General features: G+C 43.4%; 1 protein-coding gene across 4 annotated transcripts in view; it reads left to right on the forward strand.

Annotated features, from left to right (window-relative positions):
* Positions 1–21,354, forward strand: part of AP3D1 (adaptor related protein complex 3 subunit delta 1) — a 168,060-nt gene that overhangs the window by 14,457 nt on the left and 132,249 nt on the right. For all 4 annotated transcript variants that reach the window (XM_073596533.1, XM_073596541.1, XM_073596550.1 and 1 more), the window contains exons 2-5: positions 11,012–11,107; positions 14,674–14,754; positions 14,840–14,920; positions 18,310–18,417. In XM_073596533.1, coding sequence (XP_073452634.1) covers positions 11,012–11,107; positions 14,674–14,754; positions 14,840–14,920; positions 18,310–18,417 — 366 coding nt within the window. The remainder of the gene's footprint in view (positions 1–11,011; positions 11,108–14,673; positions 14,755–14,839; positions 14,921–18,309; positions 18,418–21,354) is intronic.

Genomic DNA, 21,354 nt, shown 5'->3' on the forward strand with positions numbered 1-21,354 from the left:
TCAGCTGTTACTGTGCAAAACACAGTGACATTTGAGCCAGGCAGGTTTGTTTTGTAACCAAACCCATGTGTCTATCAAGAACCAATAATTCTCAATAGTGTAAGATCAGCAATGTCAGTAACAGCACAGTATCAAAACACAGTATCAAAACATGGACATCCACACAAATAAGACTTTTACGGGTAAATAGCATGCACAAAATATGTTAGATGTACATAATAATATAGTAAGATTGTTTCATTGAATGAATGGTTTGGCGACAATAGCATTTATTAAAAATGGCCCCCCAATGCACACATGCAGTAGATGCCCATGCACCTGTGCTATGGTGTACCACAAGAAGGAAGGAGGATTGGAGAAAGTTCCGTAAGTTCAGCTCAGAATAGACTGATGATCTTGTAAATTTGCTAAGGTCAGCTTCCAGCCACACAAACTCCCCTTCTATCCATCTATCCCTCTGGCCCATGCATTTCTTCAAGCAAAAAATACCCCTTCTCACAGTTTTTCATCTACCTGAATCTGTGTCCCTTGCCAACGTTGCGTCTGGGGGTGGAGACTGGTCATCCAGTACTTTAGTCTGTGCCCGCGCTGACTGAATCCTTTACAGTGATGTAGTTGTCCTCTGCAGTATTCTGATGCCTAAGTGGTCACTGGATAGTGTTCAGGTCATTAACATAGCTGCTTGGGTACCCAAAGAAGGATCCTCTCACTCTAATGTAGAAAGAGGAGAAGATTTCGGACCCGGCACTTCAGTTGGCCATAAATTTAGGTAAGCAATGTGATATTTTAGATAATCTTTTTATTTATTTTTTTGCCAGCAACTAGTTCTTAGATGTGGTGGCAACATAAGAATTCCTGTCCTAGGCTGACAGTGCACATTTACTGTACTGTATCTCTGGAGGAGCATTGCCACACTAGGTAGGTTTGGACTACAAAACCTCTTCTCTCCCTCCTTGCTCATCTCTATTACATAAAAGGAAGTTTTTCTGTAGTTCATGTCATGATCTATAAGTTGTGGGGTTTTTTTTTTACTTATTGAACAGATATAACAAATCACTTTTAACTGGGAAACAGGAACCAGGCATTGTCACTCCTTAACAGGAAGTGCCAGAACATTACCTTCTTGGCAGGAACATCCTCTATTATTTTAATAAAAGTGTCAGATTAAATTGTTTAAATGTTTTATAGGAAGTTTTAGTGATTGAGTTTGTATATACTTGTGTCCCTTTTTTCTTTGCTCTGCATGGGAAAGAAAAGGGTCACTTTAAAACCAATGTAGTCTGCCTTGCTCCTTCTCCTCCTTATGACACATTTCCAGAGTATCGGACTGTTTCTCTATTAACCTTTATTTAAAAAAAAAAGTATTATGGTGCTAATAATGTGTATTACTTTCACCAATTTGCTTATACTTTCCTTTCCCAAATGTCATCATATATAAATAGGTTTTAATATGTTAGGTTCTGTGACTGTACTATAGTCCTAATATTTGTTTTAATTGAAACAGTTTAGCCAAATATGCTTATGTAGGAGAACCATTACATCCTTATGGTTAAAGTGGTTCTAAAGGCAAAGTGTGTGGTTTTTTTTTTTTTTTTTTTACCTTATTGCAGTCCCTGCACATTCCCTGTCCGTTCATTACCTCCCCATGCTTTCTTGAGTCTTGTATAGACCCAGCACTATGCCCATCTGCAGCGGTTCTCTCCCCTCCCTTACAGGCAGCATTGGGAGCCATTGGCTCCTACTGCTGTCAATCAAATTTAGTGGGCAGAGAGTGGGAGGGGTGGGCCGAGCCACACTGTGTGCCTATAGATGCACACAGTCCAGCTCTGGGGTAAGCTTGCAGTTGCGCCCCCCATAGGAATCGGCTTTCTATGGTGGCGTACTGAAAAGAGGATTTGCTGAGAGCACCGATGGAGAATCCCAGAAAAAGGAGAATCAGGGCCGATTGTGCAATAACCTTGCACAGAGGAGGTAAGTATAGCGTGTTTATTTTCTGGGGGGCCAGGCTGAGGTGTAGACCAAAAAAGGTGGCCACCTGGGTTGTTTCAGAACGAAGGAAGGGGGGGGGGGGTTACACTGGCCTTTTTCCTTGGGTGCTGAAAGACTTTGTCCGCTGTTTTTGTATAACAGGGATTTCTCACTTATACTGGCTACTCAAAGCAATTATTTCAACTGATTCCAGCTATTTGTCAGCCAGCCATTTCCCTTTCTCCATGTAGAAAGAGACTTTAGTTTGTCATCATATGAGCCACATACATCCATCAGCAGAATCAGAAAAGAAAGCTCAGCCATAAGGGATTTCTGTGAGGATTTTGCTATTTATCTTTCCACATCTCCTCACTTTATATATCCTGCAGTGAAAGTTTACTTTTCTGTATATGTGAAAATGTTACAGAATAAATAAAGGTGTGTCTGATAGGTTAGGTGAGGGAGAGTTTCTTATAAGGCTTTGCTGCATTGCTGCTTGCAGGTTATTAAGAAAAAATAAACATTTGTAGCCTTGTCATAGAATTAATCGAGATTTCTGTAGCACTTTCATATTTACATTTTTTTTTTAATTGGCTACCTTGCCACCTCACCTTGGCTACTGCATTGCTATTTACAAAAATAACTTCTCTAAACATACTTTTGCAATATGGTTGTATAAAAGGTGTTTAATACCATGTGTTAAATTTCTGAAGTGTGTTCCATCTGGCTTCTGAAGCATCTGTTAAATATTTTACTTTTTTTTTTTTTTTTTTTTTTTTAAGCCCGCAGTCACCTGTCAGCATTTGGCGCTGGGACTTGTAGTTTTGGCAGTAGCACAGATATCATGCCTGTTGGTTTCCAGCACTGAGACTTGTAACTCTGACTGTAGTGTAGATGTCATAGAAACTCCCTCACTTGGCTCCTCCTTCATGTGGAAAAAGCCTTGCATTTCTGATGGGGGAAGTGTGGGACCTTCTGTGCTAAAGGCAGAACCATAGAGCACTGGAACTTTTCTTCAAATCAAAGCATGCCTTGCATTCTGTGAAAAGAATGCAAGCCTTTTTCTGAATGGAGGATGTGTCGAGCAAGTGATGTGATATCTGTACCACAGCTGGAAATGCAAGTTTCAGTGTCGGATGGTTGGTGTTGACAGGCAGTGCAAATGTAGAAAAATATTTTGCCCATACTTTCACATACAAAATTCATCCAGCTGTGCAAACAGTCATGAGTAGCTTTCATAGAAACCGATCATGAGATACTGTACTATAGATGCTGCCAATGTAGGAGTCTGCTTTTAAAAATTTTAGTTGCGTGCCTGTTTTACTCATCCAATTACTTCAAAACCTTGGTTCCCTGACTTGCAATAATATGCAGATCGAGATTTGTTTACTTCATTTACTCTGTAGATCCACATTCTATTACCTGATTAGTGACTCGGCGTATTTTAAGCCTGGGACAGCCAGCCAACTAGTATTTTTGAACGGACTTCAGCAATGGTAGACTCGATCTTTTTCTCAGAATGGGGTCCATTTACACCTTCATGTCTGGGTGTGTTGCGTTGACCGGTTTAGGCTTCATGTACACGGGACGTTTTTACAGCCTCTCCTGAACAATTTAACTTGACAGATAGTAACCGACGTTTAAAACGTCTGTTATGCCGCGTTTGCATTTAAAAGCGTTTAAAAAAAAAATAGCCAAAAAATGAAAAACGCTTCTGAACCTAATTTTTTGTGTTCCAAAAAAGCCTCTCAGGCTTAATGTACACGGGAGGTTTTTACATCCTCTCCTGAACGATTTAACTTGACAGATAGTAACCCACGTTTAAAACGTCAGTTTTGCTGCGTTTACATGCCGCGTTTAGCCGCATTTGCGTTTAGAAGCGTTTGAGAAAATTTTGTTTTCTTTATTTTTTTTCTTTCAAAATAGCCAAAAACGAAAGACGCCTGTAAACAAAACGCGAGTTACCGCTTGAAATGCCTCTAAACTCAGCATCTGAACTCCATTGTTTTGCTTTCCAAAAAAGGCCTCTAAACTCAACTGCCTAAAAAAACGACATTAAACGAACCTGTGTACATGTACACATAAGATAACATTGGATGAGTTCAGGGGCAGCTGAAAAAAGCATCCAACTTCCTCTGAACATCCGTTTACCAGCAGCAGTGTACATGAGGCCTAAACTTAACTGCCTAGAAACGACTGTAAACGACCCTGTGTACATGTACTGATAGGATAACTTAGAGGAGAGTTCAGGAGAGTTCAGGCGCAGTGGAAAAAAATGCCCAACTGCTCCTAAACGTCCATCTGTTTAGCAGCAGCAGTGTACACGAGGCCTTACTTTTTTTTGTCCACTGAGAGAACCAGGAATTCAGTAATTTTGAATAGTTTACTGCCGCCTATAGGAAGGAAACACACTGTCAAACAAAAATTTGTTAGGCCTCATGTACACTGCTGCTGGTAAACGGACGTTCAGAGGCAGTTGGATGCTTTTTTCAGCTGCCCCTGAACTCATCCAGTGTTCTCTTATGTGTACATGTACACAGGTTCATTTAATGTCATTTTTAGGCAGTTAAATCGTTCAGGAGAGGTTGTAAAAACGTCCCGTGTACATTAAGCTTTAACCAGTCCCTGTATAACCCCCTCCTCAACTCAGCATGTCTCGTTTTTTTGCTAGGGTTCTAGGAGGTTTGACACCTTTTCTTAAAGCAGAGTTCCACCCAAAAGTGGAACTTCCGCTTTGAGCTCTCCTCGCCCCCTAAAATGCCACATTTGGCATGTCATTTTTTTTTTGCGGGGGGAAGTGTGTACCCTTTTTTCGTGGGACTTCCTGTCCCACTTTCTGCTTCCCATCTTCAGCCACCTAGGCAGCGACTCCTCTCACCCTAGGGTCGGGTCCCAGAAGATCGGCTGGCCAATAGGAGAGCACAGTGTGCGCCCAGACGTGAAGCCGTAAGCTGTCACGGCCGGGTGCCCACAGTTACCTTGACGGCGCCGAGGAGGGGAAGAGGAGCGAGGCCCTGGGCGGCCACATCGCTGGACCCTGGGGCAGGTAAGTGTCGGTTTATTAAAAGTCAGCAGCTATGCTTTTTGTAGCTGCTGACTTTTTTAATAAACTAAAAAACGGGTGGAACGGGTATACTCTGCTATTTTGCTAGCCGCCTTTACATTGTGGATTTTTTTTCCCCTCTGTGACATGAAGATTCCGTGCTGACACCACTGCTTGAACTTGTCTCTATATAGCAGCTATTCGGATCAGAGTTTCCTTTTTGGATTCTGTACCCAGACCTCTCTGGACTGTGTGGGGCTAGCCTGGAATTTGACCTTCAGCTACTGGGGTTTGCATTGATGTGCTTTCCTGAGCGTATTTTGTTAGTTATCAGTGAAGCGCTTTCTAGGTCCTGAGCCATGGCACAGTCCCAGGCGTGACCCTGTATCGTTAGACTTGTTTTGTGAGTTGGGTAAGCCATACATTTATTCTATTTTTTTTTTTTTTTTCCGTTAAACCAATGGGTTTAACGGAAAAAAAAAATGACCCGATTACCCTATCTAAACAATCAGTGTTTATGGGTGAATCTTTCCTGCTGAGTTATTGTATTTTGACAGCGAGACTGCCCTTCTATCAGAATACCCTGATCAGTGGCGCAGGACTGATTGCTAAAAACCTGACAAGTAAGATTGACTTCTGTACAACCAGTCTACCCATACACAGATCAAAATTTGACTGGTCCCTGCTGAACCATCTCAATTTTGAACTGTGTATGGCTGGCTTAAGGCTGTTGGGTTTAAGGATCAGGAAGCTACCTCCATGGTTTGCACATCGGCTTACCTTTTGAAGTCACCGCCACCGCTGGTCAAGTTTTAGGTATTAAAGGATAAGTTCACCTTTTTGTTACATGTTACAGATGCACTGGTCCCCGCACCCCTCCTACAATCCTCCGTTTTGACAGCGAACGGGGAATCTTCTACTCTTGCTCGCTGTCACCATCTAAAGAAAATATGGCTGTGCGAGGCTCTGCCCGGCCACGTCATTCATTCAGTGTTCACCTTTGTGGCTGTTGGCTCGTAGTTCTCAGTGAACTACCAGGGCACTGTTGAGCGCTCTAGTAGTTCATTGAGTCTTCCTGTCAGTGTAACTGCCTGCCCATATCATAGGTATGGGCAGACAGCTACAGAGACAGTCTGCAGCACAGTGGCATTATATATATATATATATTTTATACAGGTGAACTTATCCTTTAAGTTGCAACATCATCTGCTGTGTGACTTTACCATGCTTTCTTTTTTGCCAATAAAGTTGATGTTTGGTTAACCGTCTTTTTGGGCTTAGTTGCGTTACTGTTACACAGACAGAACATGTTTTCACTAAGACGGAGTGGACAGTCCCTCTGCCACAGGTGACCTCACCTATTGGTTCTGGGGTAATTTACTTGGTATCGGATGGAACCTTGAACCTAGAAATCTTATTGTAGGGTTTTTATTATCTCTGTTTGGGTGAGGCCAAGTCCCCATCTCAACAGGGACTTCTTTGTCCACTCAAGACGTTTTTAGCTGTTTGTGCTCAGTTACTGGGGCACCCTGCCTGCAAAAGGTTCTTGACACACACCTGAGCTAATTAATCAAGCTGGGCTTGCGGTCCCTGTCCCCATCTGTCTCCTTTTCAGAGTCCCAGCAGTCTATCTCTGAAGATATTGTGTTTCCTGCTGTTACCTCAGGTTCCAGGGGTTTGTTTGAAATCCTATTGATGCAGTGTGTACTACCCTGAATCCGGAGGATCAGTCTGCTGTTTCAGGCCTTGGGTCTTTTAGAGCTCCTACAGCTGCAAAGATTTTTCCATTCTAAAGGGTCCTTTCCCCCCCTGACTTTTAGAACCTTTAGCTTTTGAGCCTAGGTTCAGACTAGTGCGTTCTCAGACATCGCATGTGATTCGCACCCGCAGAGCAGGTGCTGATCACATGCAATGTCTTAGCAATGCGTGTTCAGCCATACAGTTTTATGGCCGAAATCGCATTGGATTCGCACAGAAAAAGGTGCAGGGTCTTGTTTTTCCCTGCAGTGGAATCAGATCGCATGGGTGTTCTCACCCATGCGATCCAATTCCTGTACTAATCCACAGTTCGCACTGCGATCTGTGAACCGTTCTGGGGCTGTCATTAACACTGTATTGACACCTGCAGCGGTTCGCAGAGAACAGTGTGAACTGCCTGCGGGAGAGAAGCGATGCTGGAATCGCACCTGTTCCTGCATTGCACTAGTCAGAACCTAGCTGAGAGGCTGAGAGGGACTTTTGAAAATCGATGGCCAGTTTCCACCATAGATATGCCACAGATCCACTTAACAGGAAAACCACTAGACTGGTTGAGGCCATACTTGCCCTTTTCAGAATTCTGCTGACATGCAGTGACCGTTCCACTTGACTGGTCTGGCCCTTCATTTTTGTTTTGGCAGTGGCTTTATTATGTCAAAATGGAGGGATTCCTCCACTGCCCTGGTAGGCCCACTCTTCGTAGAGCTGCTGGAACAAAAGGATGGAGCCCTGTGAGACCGTTACCTTGTTCCAATATTCACACATTGCTGCGTTAAATGGGAAAAAAAATCTGCCTTCTCTGTCCCCAAAAGCATTCAGGGCATGTGGGTAAACACAAAATACACAAGAATGTATCAAACAGTGGAAAGGAGCCGGCAACACTGAAGTCCTTAAAGTGTCATTTATTGGTACATCGGGGTGACAATAAAACAAGAACAAAGACTTCTGCCGAAACGCGTGAGCGTTCTTGTTTTATTGTTACTCCGATGTACCAATAAATTACACTTCAAGGACTTCAGTGTTGCCGGCTCCTCTCTACTGTTTGTGATTTGGAATGTGATGGGACGCATTGAGCTCGGGTACCTGTGAGTGGATCTGGTGTATGGATTGGGTTGTCCCTGTAGAGAGCACTGTTACCGGTCTACCATCCTACACAAAAATGTATGTCGGGGTGTCTTTGAAAATGTAACGTGTTATGTGGCAGTGCACACATTACCATTACAAAACTGTGTGATTGGACCATTTTGTTTAGAATGGCACCCCAACACAGTTACAGAGTGCACTTGCACTATTGAAATGCTGTGCTGAAAGCTTTGGGTATGTAGAATGTGCAAGGTGGTGCTTAAGGATGAGTTCCTTTTTTACTGAAAGGGTAAGTGCTCCTGGGGCTGATTTACTAAAAGCCTAGTCGCACCTATGCATGTCTAATCAGTGTAAGAAAGATGTCCCAGCTTTTCCCTGTCCCAGCCAGCAGCTGCTGCAGGGGAAAGGAGGAAGCGCCAACAACCTATGGGGCCATAGGAGCCTATGGTGATGTCACTGCTTCCACTCATTACCATTCATGTCTTTTGTCTTCTCTCCCCTGCAGCCACTGCTGGCTGGCCCAGGGGAGCCGTATCATGTGAGCGGGCTGAAAATAGGTAAGTATATACATATTTCTTACACAAGTTATTTAGCAATAGGTGTTATGAAGGGGTAGGGAAAAATTTGAAGATTAGTTGGGTATAGCCTAGAACTCCACTTTTAACACTTGTGCAGCCCCAGTGCAAGGGAGGACTTGGCTTTTCTCATTCAGCTTTGAAACACCACAAGGCAGCCATTTTAAAATGGGAATAGGCTTGCATAAGCCCTTGCCCCCCCCCCCTTTTTCTAAAAGGTAACCCATGGTGGATAGCTTTTCAGATGGTGTTTGACAGGCAGCTGGGAGACAATACGTGGCTTCCTCACTGCCTGTCTTAAACATGTAAGCCTCCACAACTGTGCAGGGAAGTTGAGGCACAGCCCTGTTCACTTCAGTTTGTCACATTTTGTAGTGGTACTGCCTGTTGAATGCGCCAGATGGTATAGTTTTTTTCTGCAACATGTGTACAGCTTGCGTCTTATATATATATTTTTTTGCACTTGATTAGGGAAACTTTCCCTTTGATTCGAGCCAACAGACTCTCTTTAAAAAATCACTTTGAGCGTGATTAAAACAATTTAAATATTGTAATGCCTATCCAATCAGAATAAATGATCACATGCATTGAGTTTTGCAGGTAAAAAGGGAAGCTTGTCCATGTATGCGGTTATTTTACAATAGGAAGTTGTGTAAGAATTTCATTAACATTGGTGTTTTTCCTTTTATACAAGGTTGTGTTTTGTGACTTATGGAAATGTTACTGAGCTTATAACTTTTTCTTGGTAAGGCACTGGCTGATCTACTATACTTTGCTAGTCCTTTCTCCGTTCACCACAGTTAAAAGGACAAGAGTTTTCAATGAATATTTCATGACTACTTACCATTGTCAAGAGAACAAATGATACCCAATCGCACATATGCAGATCCTGTTGCTTGCTCTGTCGTTGCACGCAAACAGTGTTTCTATGCTGGTTGCTGTAATGTGCAAAAATGTGTTAGTGAAATGTTTTTGTTACAAATCTATCGGCTGTGTGTCCTAGCTCTGATTGTAATGAAATGAAAAAGCAAATGTTTTGTCATTACTTACGCATTCCCCCTAGCACTTTTTTTTGTTTCTTTCTTAAAAGATAAGTTCACCTTTGGTAACATGTTACACCTGTTTTTAGGGTAGAACACGTAACATGTTCACATTGCTGCAGCCTCTCCCCGACTCGCCCTCCTGCGTCATTCACAGAGTTCTGTGAATGTGAGAACTACAAGTAGCAACAACCTTTGCAGCTGTTGGCTTGTAGTTCTCAATGAATGCTCTAGGTCAGGGGTCTTCAAACTACAGCCCTCCAGTTGTTCAGGAACTACAATTCCCATCGTGCCTAGTTATGTCTGTGAATGTCAGAGTTTTACAATGCCTCATGGGACGTGTAGTTCTGCAACAGCTGGAGGGCCGTAGTTTGAAGATTCCTGCTCTAGGTAGTTCATTGTTTCTTCCTGTCAGTGTGTAACTGCCTGCCCACAAGAGGTATGTGCAGACCGCTTACATTGACAGTCTGCAGGAGTCCTGCATTGCACCCCTAAACTGCTGATTGTGGGTGAAATTCTTTACATACTCCTAGTAAAAAAACAATAGCACATACTGTGTGTGTTTTTTTGTTTTTTTTCCCCCTGCAAAAAGATGTGCATTTATTTATTTTTTGTACAAAGCTGAACCTATTCTGGAACTTTACCCAAAAGGGAAAGTTCCACTTTTCCTCTAACTTCACTTTTCCTTTTCCTCTTCCTTCACTTTTCCTCTTCCTTCACTTTTCCTCTTCCTTCACTTTTCCTCTTCCTTCACTTTTCCTCTTCCTTCACTTTTCCTCTTCCTTCACTTTTCCTCTTCCTTCACTTTTCCTCTTCCTTTCTTCACTTTTCCTCCTCTTCCTTTCTTCACTTTTCCTCCTCTTCCTTTCTTCACTTTTCCTCCTCTTCCTTTCTTCACTTTTCCTCCTCTTCCTTTCTTCACTTTTCCTCCTCTTCCTTTCTTCACTTTTCCTCCTCTGCCTTTCTTCACTTTTCCTCCTCTGCCTTTCTCTCCCTTCCTTTCTCTCCCTTCCTTTCTCTCCCTTCCTTTCTCTCCCTTCCTTTCTCTCCCTTCCTTTCTCTTCCTTCCTTCCTTCCTTCCTTCCTTCCTTCCTTCCTTCCTTCCTTCCATTCTCCTCCTCCTTTTTTTCACTTCTCTTCCACTTTTGGAGGCTGTGAGACCATTCATAAAGTGCAGCTCACGCATGCACAGTGGGAAGCCAGCTCTGAAGCAGCTGGGAGTCACAGCTGATTTCCCAAAGAAAACATGGCAGTGTTGGGGGACCCAAAGACCAACAAAGAACCAGCAGTTTAAAAATTTACAACTTTTGTTACTATGCATTTTTATGCTGTCTTAGCCAGGTTAGATATCTATACAAGTTGTTTTGACTTGTAATTTAATTCATATAGTATTACTACCCTAAATTCCACTAACACTTTTCCACTAACCACATCTGCACAAAAATGAGCAACTAATAAAAGTAGTATCGTATTACTGTCCTTTTTTTAATATCGGTTTAGCCTTAAATATCCACAACTTCTTTAACACCTTATCATTTTTACAGGCAAAATACATCTCTCACTGCATTGATGAAATCAAGCAAGAACTTAAACAGGATAATATTGCAGTGAAAGCCAATGCCGTCTGTAAGCTGACATATGTGAGTATTTACTCTATCCATATTTATGCCATTTAGCATGTTGTCACCACAATATACAAAAATCGTAATACAAATTCCATCTCTTTGGCCTTGCAGAATTGTGCTTGACTGTTGAATGGTAGGGAAAAAATACTGACTTTTTGTCTTTGTTTTTTTTTCCTCTTCTTCATTGTTCCCTTTTGGCCCTATTTTGCTCTGGAAATGTCCAAATGCCCCAATGCAGGCGCAACAGTGTATTGTACCAGTTCAATTTCCCCTATCTCCAACAGTAGTCCCATTGCAAATATCATACCCACCTCTTCAACTTCAGCTTTAGTGTAAGGCAGGCCTTAGCTGGTGCAATTTTTTTTCCCCTGAAACTACGGGATGCAGGAAAGACATCCACATGGTTCCCCCATCAACATAGTCAGTGCTGACAGGGGAATCCCTCCTGCCGACCAATTGTCTGCTCCCAGTGGGGGAAGCCAAACCTACCGAGAGAAGACAGTGATTATTGCTAGCAGCTAGCAGCTGCTAGCAATAATCGCAAGGCTGGTTGTACCCAAGTTGATCGATCGGTACATTTAGCCTGCCCACACACAGTTTAAACCATGGCCAGTTCCTGCTGAACTGGCTAAGATTCGAACAGTCTATGGCCAGCCTAAGCCAGAAAATGTCCTTGTGCCTCCACCCATGGTTAAATAACATTTTCTATTTCATCCTCTCCGTCATTTCATCTCCCAGCAAACCAGCAAATTGTTCTTCCTCACCTCCCCATTCATCTCTGACTGGTCATTACCAGTTCTTTTATGTACACATCCCTGGTTGAAAAACACTATTTCTCTTTCGTTCATTGACAGACACAGCGCTCCATTATTCGGAACCATAGGGTTATACTGCTCACTACAGGAGTAGGACACTAGGCAGAAAAAAAGACTTGGCCACCCCTTTGGGCAGTCCGTGGTGGTATACACCCCCCTCTCTGCTATAGGCCTTCAGTTTTTTTTTTTCTGCCCAGTCAGGACCTAGTTCCCTGCTGGGATCTCTAGTCCTGGGAATTTTTTTGTTTTTTTCTTTTTTCCTGGATTTTTCTCTGCTGAGATCTACAATCGACATCCAGGCTGGGCGACGGGCTGGACACTAAGATCCAGTGGTTTCCCTAGTCTGGCCAGCGAGCGCGTGCAGACCGCAGCTACGCGCTAGGTTGGCCGCGACATAGCCCCACTGGAGAGAGTCTGGCCCTGCGAGTTAAACGTCTCGTGAGGTCGCATACGACCGGGTTTCGGGATGAGTTGCAGCGTTCCTTATGGCCGACAGCCCCCCACTTCGGTGGCGAGGGGATCTGTCTGGGAGCGTTACCCGCACGATTCGCTGGATCGGTAAGTACGGGGCTCCCTCCTCTCCTTCCCTGGACGTGGTGTGGGGCGCGGGTATTCCCTGGGGTGGTCAGTCCCTCCTGGGTTCTCCACCCCCCTCCCTTCCTTCCAGGGTGAGGCCCAGGCTTCTGGCCTAGGTGCTTTTTGGTCATACTGTCCCCCCTCTTCCACCCTCGGGGTTGCTACTGGGGGGGTATCCCTTGGGCCCACCTGCTGCAGTGGTTGGGCCTAGGAGGCGGGTGACCAGATGTCCGCGATTGGGCCCTCTCCCGTAATTTAGGCCATGGCTTTGCGGCCTACCGACCGGGCGCTGGGTGGGCATCCCCAGGGCAGGCGGCGGAGGCCATTGATTTCCATTTTTGGGTGTCCGCTCTCCGTTCAGCGGATCGGTCCCGTACCCCCGCGAAATGGGCACTCGTGGCAGGTGTCCGAAAATTTAGGCCGCGACTTTGCGGCCTACCGACGGGGTGCTGGGTGGGCGGTCCCAGGGCGGGCGGCGGAGGTAGCTGCTTCTGTTTTTTGGGTGTCTGGCTGCACACTACACAGAAGGTGGCCAAAAATTTAGGCCGTGGCCTGCTAGGCCTCGTGGCCGCCTCCTACCAGAGGGGCAGCACTGTGGGCGATCTCATTTTTGGGGGTCCTTTTAGGTGGGCCCGGCGTGGGTGCTCCTGGCGCTCCCTGTGAGGGGCCTCGGTTGGCGCCCCCGTGCGGGGCTCGGGTGGTGGGGGTCTCAGTTGGTGGCCCCCTCTTGAGTTTTTTTTTTTTTTTGTGGCGCTTAGGCATATACCCTAGTAAATGGCACCTCTCCTACCTCCTCTGTCTCGAACAATCCTATATCTGGCTCTGCCGCCATGGACGTGGCCCACCTTGCAGGGTTGGTGGCAACGCTCCCTGTCCTGTCAAGGAGTGAGGATGATTCATCCCCAACTGCAGTGGTGCTTAAAAGGCGCTGGTTGTCGCACTTATTACATCTGTGCAGGAACCTTTCAAGATGGGGAATGCAGCGGTAGCTGGTTCCCCTTTAGCACCCATAAGCCGTCTTGCGCGGCGATAGCGTTCCCTTTTCCCTTTTTATTTTGCCAAAATTTGTAAATGAAGACTGGGACTGTCCAAAGTGCCCTTTGTGCTTCCGAAACCGCTTGCTGTAAGGTAGCCCTTTGAGGAGTCCCTCCTTCAGAGGTGGACTGTTCCACCAGTAGTGGGCCCCCTGTCTCTAGGCTGTTCAAGGCAACCATGATTCCAATAGAGGAATCTCTGGCTTCTAAAGATCCAGCTAACATAGTGCATGATGGACCTGTTGGTCTAGGCATTGCCGTTTGTCTGCTATTCCTCTTGGCCGCAGTTCCCCTGGTTTCTGTGCTCTGTTTCCGCAGTGGTACTTAAACATGTATTGTGGGGAGCTACCCTGGATGTTGCCTTTTGGTCTTGCCACCACTCCTCGGGTGTTTACTAGGTGTTGGCCCCGGATCTGGCATGGTTACGTCAGTGGGGGTTTGCGTTCCGGGGCTGCCTGGACGATCTTCTTCTGCGAGTCCTCAACTACCCGGAGGGCCTTGACAAATTTCAGTTGGCTTCTATACTTTCTGAAGTCTGCTTTGGTCCCTTCCGGAACATTGGATTATATGAGCCTGACCTGGGCTTCAGCTCTGGCCAGAGTGTTATTTCCTTTGGGCAAACTCCAGAAGTTGCATGCTGGGTTTTTCATTTACTGTTGCCTGGCAAGATGGGCCTCCCTGCGGACCTGCATGTGGGTGTTGGGTCTGATGGTATCTACCTTTTTTTTTTTTTACACGATTCCATTTGCACAGTTCCATACAAGCTCCTTTCAGGGAGATCCTGGCATAATGGGACAAGTGCCCGAGGTCTCTGGACAATTGGATTCGGCTGAACCAGGAAACCAGACCTCTACTCGCAGGGTGTCAGAAATGATGGCGTTATCTTGTCGTACACCTTACCCAGGGTTGCAAAAGTTTTTAAGGTGGTTCCTCGGATTTCCATTTGAATAAGGACATTGTGTTGCCTTCCTTGTGTCCCTGGTCAACACATCTTTGGGACGTCCCTATGGTTCTGAATAATGGAGCGCTGGCTCACATGCTGAACAAAAAAAAATACGTGTTTGGCCAACTTAACACCACTGAAAAGATACACTATATGAATATTATCTGCTTATGGTTATTTTAGATTTGATTTGGTTTTCCTCTTTGTAAACAGTTGCAAATGCTGGGCTATGACATCAGTTGGGCTGCGTTTAATATCGTTGAAGTGATGAGTGCATCAAAGTTCACTTTTAAGGTATGTTTTAGACATGACATTGACTGGTAATGCTTGCTGCTGATAACAACTGTAAACAGCCCTTGTTTGTTTTTGTCTTCTACAGAGGATTGGATACTTGGCTGCTTCTCAATGCTTTCATGAAGGGACTGATGTCATTATGCTGACCACAAACCAAATCAGGAAGGTAAGCAACTTGCATCTCTGTTTATTCTAGGCCATCATAAACTCATCAGATGGGGGGAATGTGCAGGGCCCTAAATGCACTGCCTCCGAGATCCACCAAAGCTTGAGTCTCGGTTCACATAAATATGGTGTGAATCTGATTCTATTTCGCAGTGCGTTTCTAATGCGAATTAATGCAATTTCTGAGGTGATTTTATAGATGTGAACGGCTTTTGTAGAAAGCAATGTTTTTTTTTTTTTTTTTTGTTTTTTTTCAGATGACATGTGAATCTATGCCTTTCGGATTTGATCCAATCCGCATAGAGTTTGCATCAGTGTGAACCTAGACTTTGACTACTTTCACATCCTCACAACCAAATACTAAAAGATACTTATGTGTAACAGTGTCTGGACTGATTTTTGAGCCCCACCATGCAGCAGTAAATGCCAATCCTTACAGCCTTTGATGGTCTTAAAAGAACTAGTCTGGCCACTGGCAGTGCTGACTGACCTGGACCTGAATTCAAATTCTGTATTTACCTCTCTCCTCTGCTGTATTTGTTAGGAAAAATAAAGTTAGGTTGCCCATATACTGACATCAGGGTTCCCTTTATCGTCCAACAAGCATTTTGGGTTCAATATAATTGTCTACTTTGAGAAGGATTCCAATTATTTCTATTAATTTTTAATTTTAAACAAAATGACAAACACCAGCTTTGTAGTCCTTTTTTCCTGTATCATTCAGCATACATACAGTATGAAATAGCAGACAAGTACAATTACCAGAGGTGGTGTGGAAGATCATATGTTTGAGTTGAGGTTCAAAAGGATGGGTCCATGTCTGGATTCCCATTTCTGTTGCATACATAGTTCAGTGACTATTTGACCCAAATGCAGTGTACTGCGATGGATTTCATTTTATGTGAACATATTTTGTTCATCATGAATTTGAATGTTTAATTATTATACAAGCAGTCTCCCCAGCTACAAACATCTGACTTACATGGGACTAATGCTTACATACGGAGGGAGTCAACGGGAAATGAAAGGAAATCTACCCCTAGGAAGGGAAATTCACTCCTGTAAGAGTTATCATGTTCACCTTGTTTACGTAGGCACACCGCTGCTCAGTGTCTTCTGTGAATAATTGACCGGTAACTGTGTCCAATAACAGCGGGAGCGCCGTATGCACAAAATCGCGTACAGGTACGTGATTTTGCATAGCCGGGCCGTTATGACACAGTATATATACGGTGGGCGGTTAAACAGAAGCAGCATCCTTGGCTGTAAAGAATAGGAGAGTGTAATTCTGCTTCAGGCGCGGTTCCCACTGGTGCAAAATATGCTCCGACTTTGGGAGCACATGTCGCGTGACTGGTATAAATCAATCTAACATAATAGATAATTATACAGGCAAGTGAGCTGTATTGGGAGCAGAAAGGAAATTGTCAAAGCCGTGGTGAATGGACGAGGACTATCTGGGCTTCACTCTGAAAGCTGTACACAGATCTACTATCTGATGCCAATAAGCAATGCTTATTTTAACACACATCAAGGTGAGAGTTCTGAGAGACTGACGCTAACAGGAGATCATCTATGAGGACATTCATGAACTTTGGCCAGCCCATTTTATTATTCACTAAGTCACTTACATAGTTACATAGTTACATAGTAGGTGAGGTTGAAAAAAGACACAAGTCCATCAAGTCCAACCTATGTGTGTGATTATGTGTCAGTATTACATCACATATCCCTGTATATTGCGGTCATTCAGGTGATTATCTAATAGTTTCTTGAAGCTATCAATGCTCCCCGCTGAGACCACCGCCTGTGGAAGGGAATTCCACATCCTTGCCGCTCTTACAGTAAAGAACCCTCTACGTAGTTTAAGGTTAAACCTCTTTTCTTCTAATTGTAATGAGTGGCCACGAGTCTTATTAAACTCTCTTCTGCGAAAAAGTTTTATCCCTATTGTGGGGTCACCAGTACAGTATTTGTAAATTGAAATCATATCCCCTCTCAAGCGTCTCTTCTCCAGAGAGAATAAGTTCAGTGCTCGCAACCTTTCCTCATAACTAAGATCCTCCAGACCCTTTATTAGCTTTGTTGCCCTTCTTTGTACTCGCTCCATTTCCAGTACGTCCCTCCTGAGGACTGGTGCCCAGAACTGGACAGCATACTCCAGGTGCGGGCGGACCAGAGTCTTGTAGAGCCGGAGAATTATCGTTTTATCCCTGCAGTTGATCCCCCTTTTAATGCATGCCAATATTCTGTTTGCTTTATTAGCAGCAGCTTGGCATTGCATGCCATTGCTGAGCCTATCATCCACTAGGACCCCCAGGTCCTTTTCCATCCTAGATTCCCCCAGAGGTTCTCCCCCCAGTGTATAGATTGCATTCATATTTTTGCCACCCAAATGCATTATTTTACATTTTTCTACATTGAACCTCATTTGCCATGTAGTCGCCCACCCCATTAATTTGTTCAGGTCTTTTTGCAAGATTTCCACATCCTGCGTAGAAGTTATTGCCCTGCTTAGCTTAGTATCGTCTGCAACTTTATGCAGTCTTTACTGCTTGAACTGGGCCCTTTACCTATTTATCTCCGATTTTTCACTTATTGCACAGATAGAGAGCACCTTTACATCTATTTATTTATCCTTTATTATATACGTTTTATTGTGATGTAATTTATTGCTACGCACTGTATATACGTTTAAGTCACTTCATTATGTGTGAATAGATTTGACTGCGCGAGATCACATCCACTTTAGGGCTGTCAGCAGGTCTGCCTGTACAAACTCAGCAGTGCCTAAAAATGCCTATAATGGGAGAGCACCTGAGCATGTGCAGAGCAAGGTGAAACTGTGTATTACTGGATTTTAAACAGTATAGACACATATTTTTAATGTTTTACAAAGCTATACCTGCAAAATGGGCCAGCCTGAAGTGATCTAGCAGGACTTGATTTTCTGACTAAAGTTGCACTTTAAGAACAACCCTCCAGAACCAGAATCTTGTTTGTAACCCAGGGACTGCCTGTATATGTATTTTTTTTTACCTTGATTAAATAGAGGTTTGCTTGATTAGGTCTGTTTGTTTTGGAGAATTTGCATGGTTACCCTAAGGCTTCTTTCACACTTGTGCAACTTGTCATGTGATATTGGACCTCAACGTCGCATGACAAGTTGCAGTCTATTGTTTTCAGTAGCACCTGTTAAAAATGGTGCCACTTAAAGGTGCCTGCACTACTTTGGTGTGACTGAGATCCATTGAGTGTAAAGTCGCATCAGTCGCACTGGAAATTGTGTGACTTTGGAGTCTCGCTAGTGTGTCATGAACATGTACATCAACTTCTTGGGGGTTGGGAAAGTGTTCTAATAATTGTCTGATCACTTTTTTTTTTTTGCAGGATCTCAGTAGTCCTAATCAATATGATACAGGGGTTGCCCTGACAGGCTTATCATGCTTTGTAACCCCAGACCTGGCCAGGGATTTAGCCAATGATATTATGACTTTGGTAAGTATCATAAAGAATATGCAAGCCCTTTTTTTCTGCTAAACATGAGTGACTTTGTTGAGTAGAAAATGTTATTATATCATTGTATTTGTAATTTTAAATGCTTAATGCATAAAAAATGTTATTGACTTGTTTCTCTGAAAATGCTACAAATCTAGTTTTTAGAAAAGGCAATTAATACAGCTTAATACCTAATACAACCCTCACCCTCCTTTTGAGGTCTTGGCCCTCTCCTCTTTTGCGAGCATCCAATTTATTTCCTGTGCTGAGTAACAGTCCTGAGTCTGCTTGGGCTGTCGACATTACTGCAGGGAGACCACAGGCAACACTAGTGATTATTCTTTTGCCCCTGCCTGCTTCCCCAGTTCTGTTCCTCTATGAACCAAGGACATTGCAGCAAGACCATCCATAGCTTTTATTACCAGATCATCATAATCTGATGTTCCATTCTTGAGTCCAGCCATAGAAGCTGACTTCATGGATGCTAATTGGAGACAGATGAATAAAGTTATTTACTCCATTTTTGTTAGCAGAAAGAAGGTCACAGGAAACCTGTACAATGAAGTTTAGAAACTGTTCTGACATACAGTGACAGAAAGTATTCAGACCTCCTTAAATTTTTCACTCTTTGGTTATATTGCAGCCATTTGCTAAAATCATTTAAGTTCATTTTTTTCCTCATTAATGTACACACAGCACCCCATATTGACAGAAAAACACAGAATTGTTGACATTTTTGCAGATTTATTAAAAAAGAAAAACTGAAATATCACATGGTCCTAAGTATTCAGACCCTTTGCTCAGTATTTAGTAGAAGCACCCTTTTGATCTAATACAGTCATGAGTCTTTTTGGGAAAAATGCAACAAGTTTTTCACACCTGGATTTGGGGATCCTCTGCCATTCATCCTTGCAGATCCTCTCCAGTTCTGTCAGGTTGGATGGTAAACGTTGGTGGACAGCCATTTTTAGGTCTCTCCAGAAATGCTCAATTGGGTTTAAGTCAGGGCTCTGGCTGGGCCATTCAAGAACAGTCACAGAGTTGTTGTGTGAAGCCTCTCCTTCGTTATTTTAGCTGTGTGCTTAGGGTCATTGTCTTGTTGGAAGGTAAACCTTCGACCCAGTCTGAGGTTCTGAGCACTCTGGAGAAGGTTTTCGTCCAGGATATCCCTGTACTTGGCCACATTCATCTTTCCCTTGATTGCAACCAGTCATCCTGTCCCTGCAGCTGAAAAACACCCCCACAGCATGATGCTGCCACCACCATGCTTCACTGTTGGGACTGTATTGGACAGGTGATGAGCAGCGCCTGGTTTTCTCAACCCATATCGCTTAGAATTAAGGCCAAAAAGTTCTATCATGGTCTCATCAGACCAGAGAATCTTATTTCTCACCATCTTGGAGTCCTTCACGTGTTTTTTTAGCAAACTCCATGCGGGCTTTCATGTGTCTTGCACTGAGGAGAGGCTTCCGTCGGGCCACTCTGCCATAAAGCCCCGACTGGTGGAGGGCTGCAGTGATGGTTGACTTTCTACAACTTTCTCCCAACTGCATCTCTGGAGCTCAGCCACAGTGTTCTTTGGGTTTTTCTTTACCTCTTTCACCAAGGCTCTTCTCCCCCCGATAGCTCAGTTTGGCCGGACGTCCAGCTCTAGGAAGGGTTCTGGTCATCCCAAATGTCTTCCATTTAAGGATTACGGAGGCCACTGTGCTCTTAGGAACCTTAAGTGCAGCAGAAATTTTTTTGTAACCTTGGACAGATCTGTGCCTTGCCACAATTCTGTCTCTAAGCTCTTCAGGCAGGTCCTTTGACCTCATGATTCTTATTTGCTCTGACATGCACTGTGAGCTGTAAGGTCTTATATAGACGGGTGTGTGGCTTTCCTAATCAAGTCCAATCAGTATAATCAAACACAGCTGGACTCAAATGAAGGTGTAGAACCATCTCAAGGATGATCAGAAGAAATGGACAGCACCTGAGTTAAATATATGAGTGTCACAGCAAGGGTCTGAATACTTAGGACCATGTGATATTTCAGTTTTTCTTTTTTAATAAATCTGCAAAAACGTCAACAATTCTGTGTTTTCTGTCAATATGGGGTGCTATGTGTACATTAGTGAGGAAAAAAAAATGAACTTAAAGGATTTTAGCAAATGGCTGCAATATAACAAAGAGTGAAAAATTTAAGGGGGTCTGAATACTTTCCTTCCCCACTGTAACTTTATGACCACCTGATAAATGCAGATGACTTTAAATACCCTGAATTATAACACAGTGACCTCCATTCACAAAGCCACTTGTTCCATTCACAAAAATAGATATAGCACAGGTTAATATTTTTTGACATTTTAATTATTGAAAGCCTCAGTTTCTCAAAAGTTTTTTTTTTTTTTTTTTATTGCTCTATCAAATGGCTCATAACCCTGGTGCTACTCCTGACACTTGGTGTATTTTATACTGAGAACCTCAGTAAGAGGGTTCTACCTCTTATTTTACCAACATTCCTAATATCTATATCAAACCTAAAGGTATTTTTGTGATGGTATTTTAAAAGGAAAATAAATCAAACCACATGTCTCAATATAAAAAAAAATGATAATTTCCTGTCCAGCTTCAGTTCACCAAAAGACCTCATAATGGTGCTCCATCCTCTAATTCTACAATCTGTGGGTGGCTCAGATATTCAAACTTAATTAGAATAAAATTAACTGGGCACTAACCTTTTATAGGAAAAGTTGATTCAGGGAATATCTGATTGCCTCTCGAGGGATCATGCTTTGCTGGAGGGGGGGTTTGCCTTCTGGATTAATTGTGGGTGAAGGATTGTGTATATGGGATTGTATATTGGTTGGAATAAATGGACTTGTATTTTTTATTCTACTTGACTAACTATGTAATATAATGTGATTATTTGAAAAGGCTTCCAAGAATACTTAA

Source organism: Aquarana catesbeiana, linkage group LG01, assembly GCF_042186555.1.
Source record: "Aquarana catesbeiana isolate 2022-GZ linkage group LG01, ASM4218655v1, whole genome shotgun sequence".
NCBI lineage: Eukaryota > Metazoa > Chordata > Amphibia > Anura > Ranidae > Aquarana > Aquarana catesbeiana.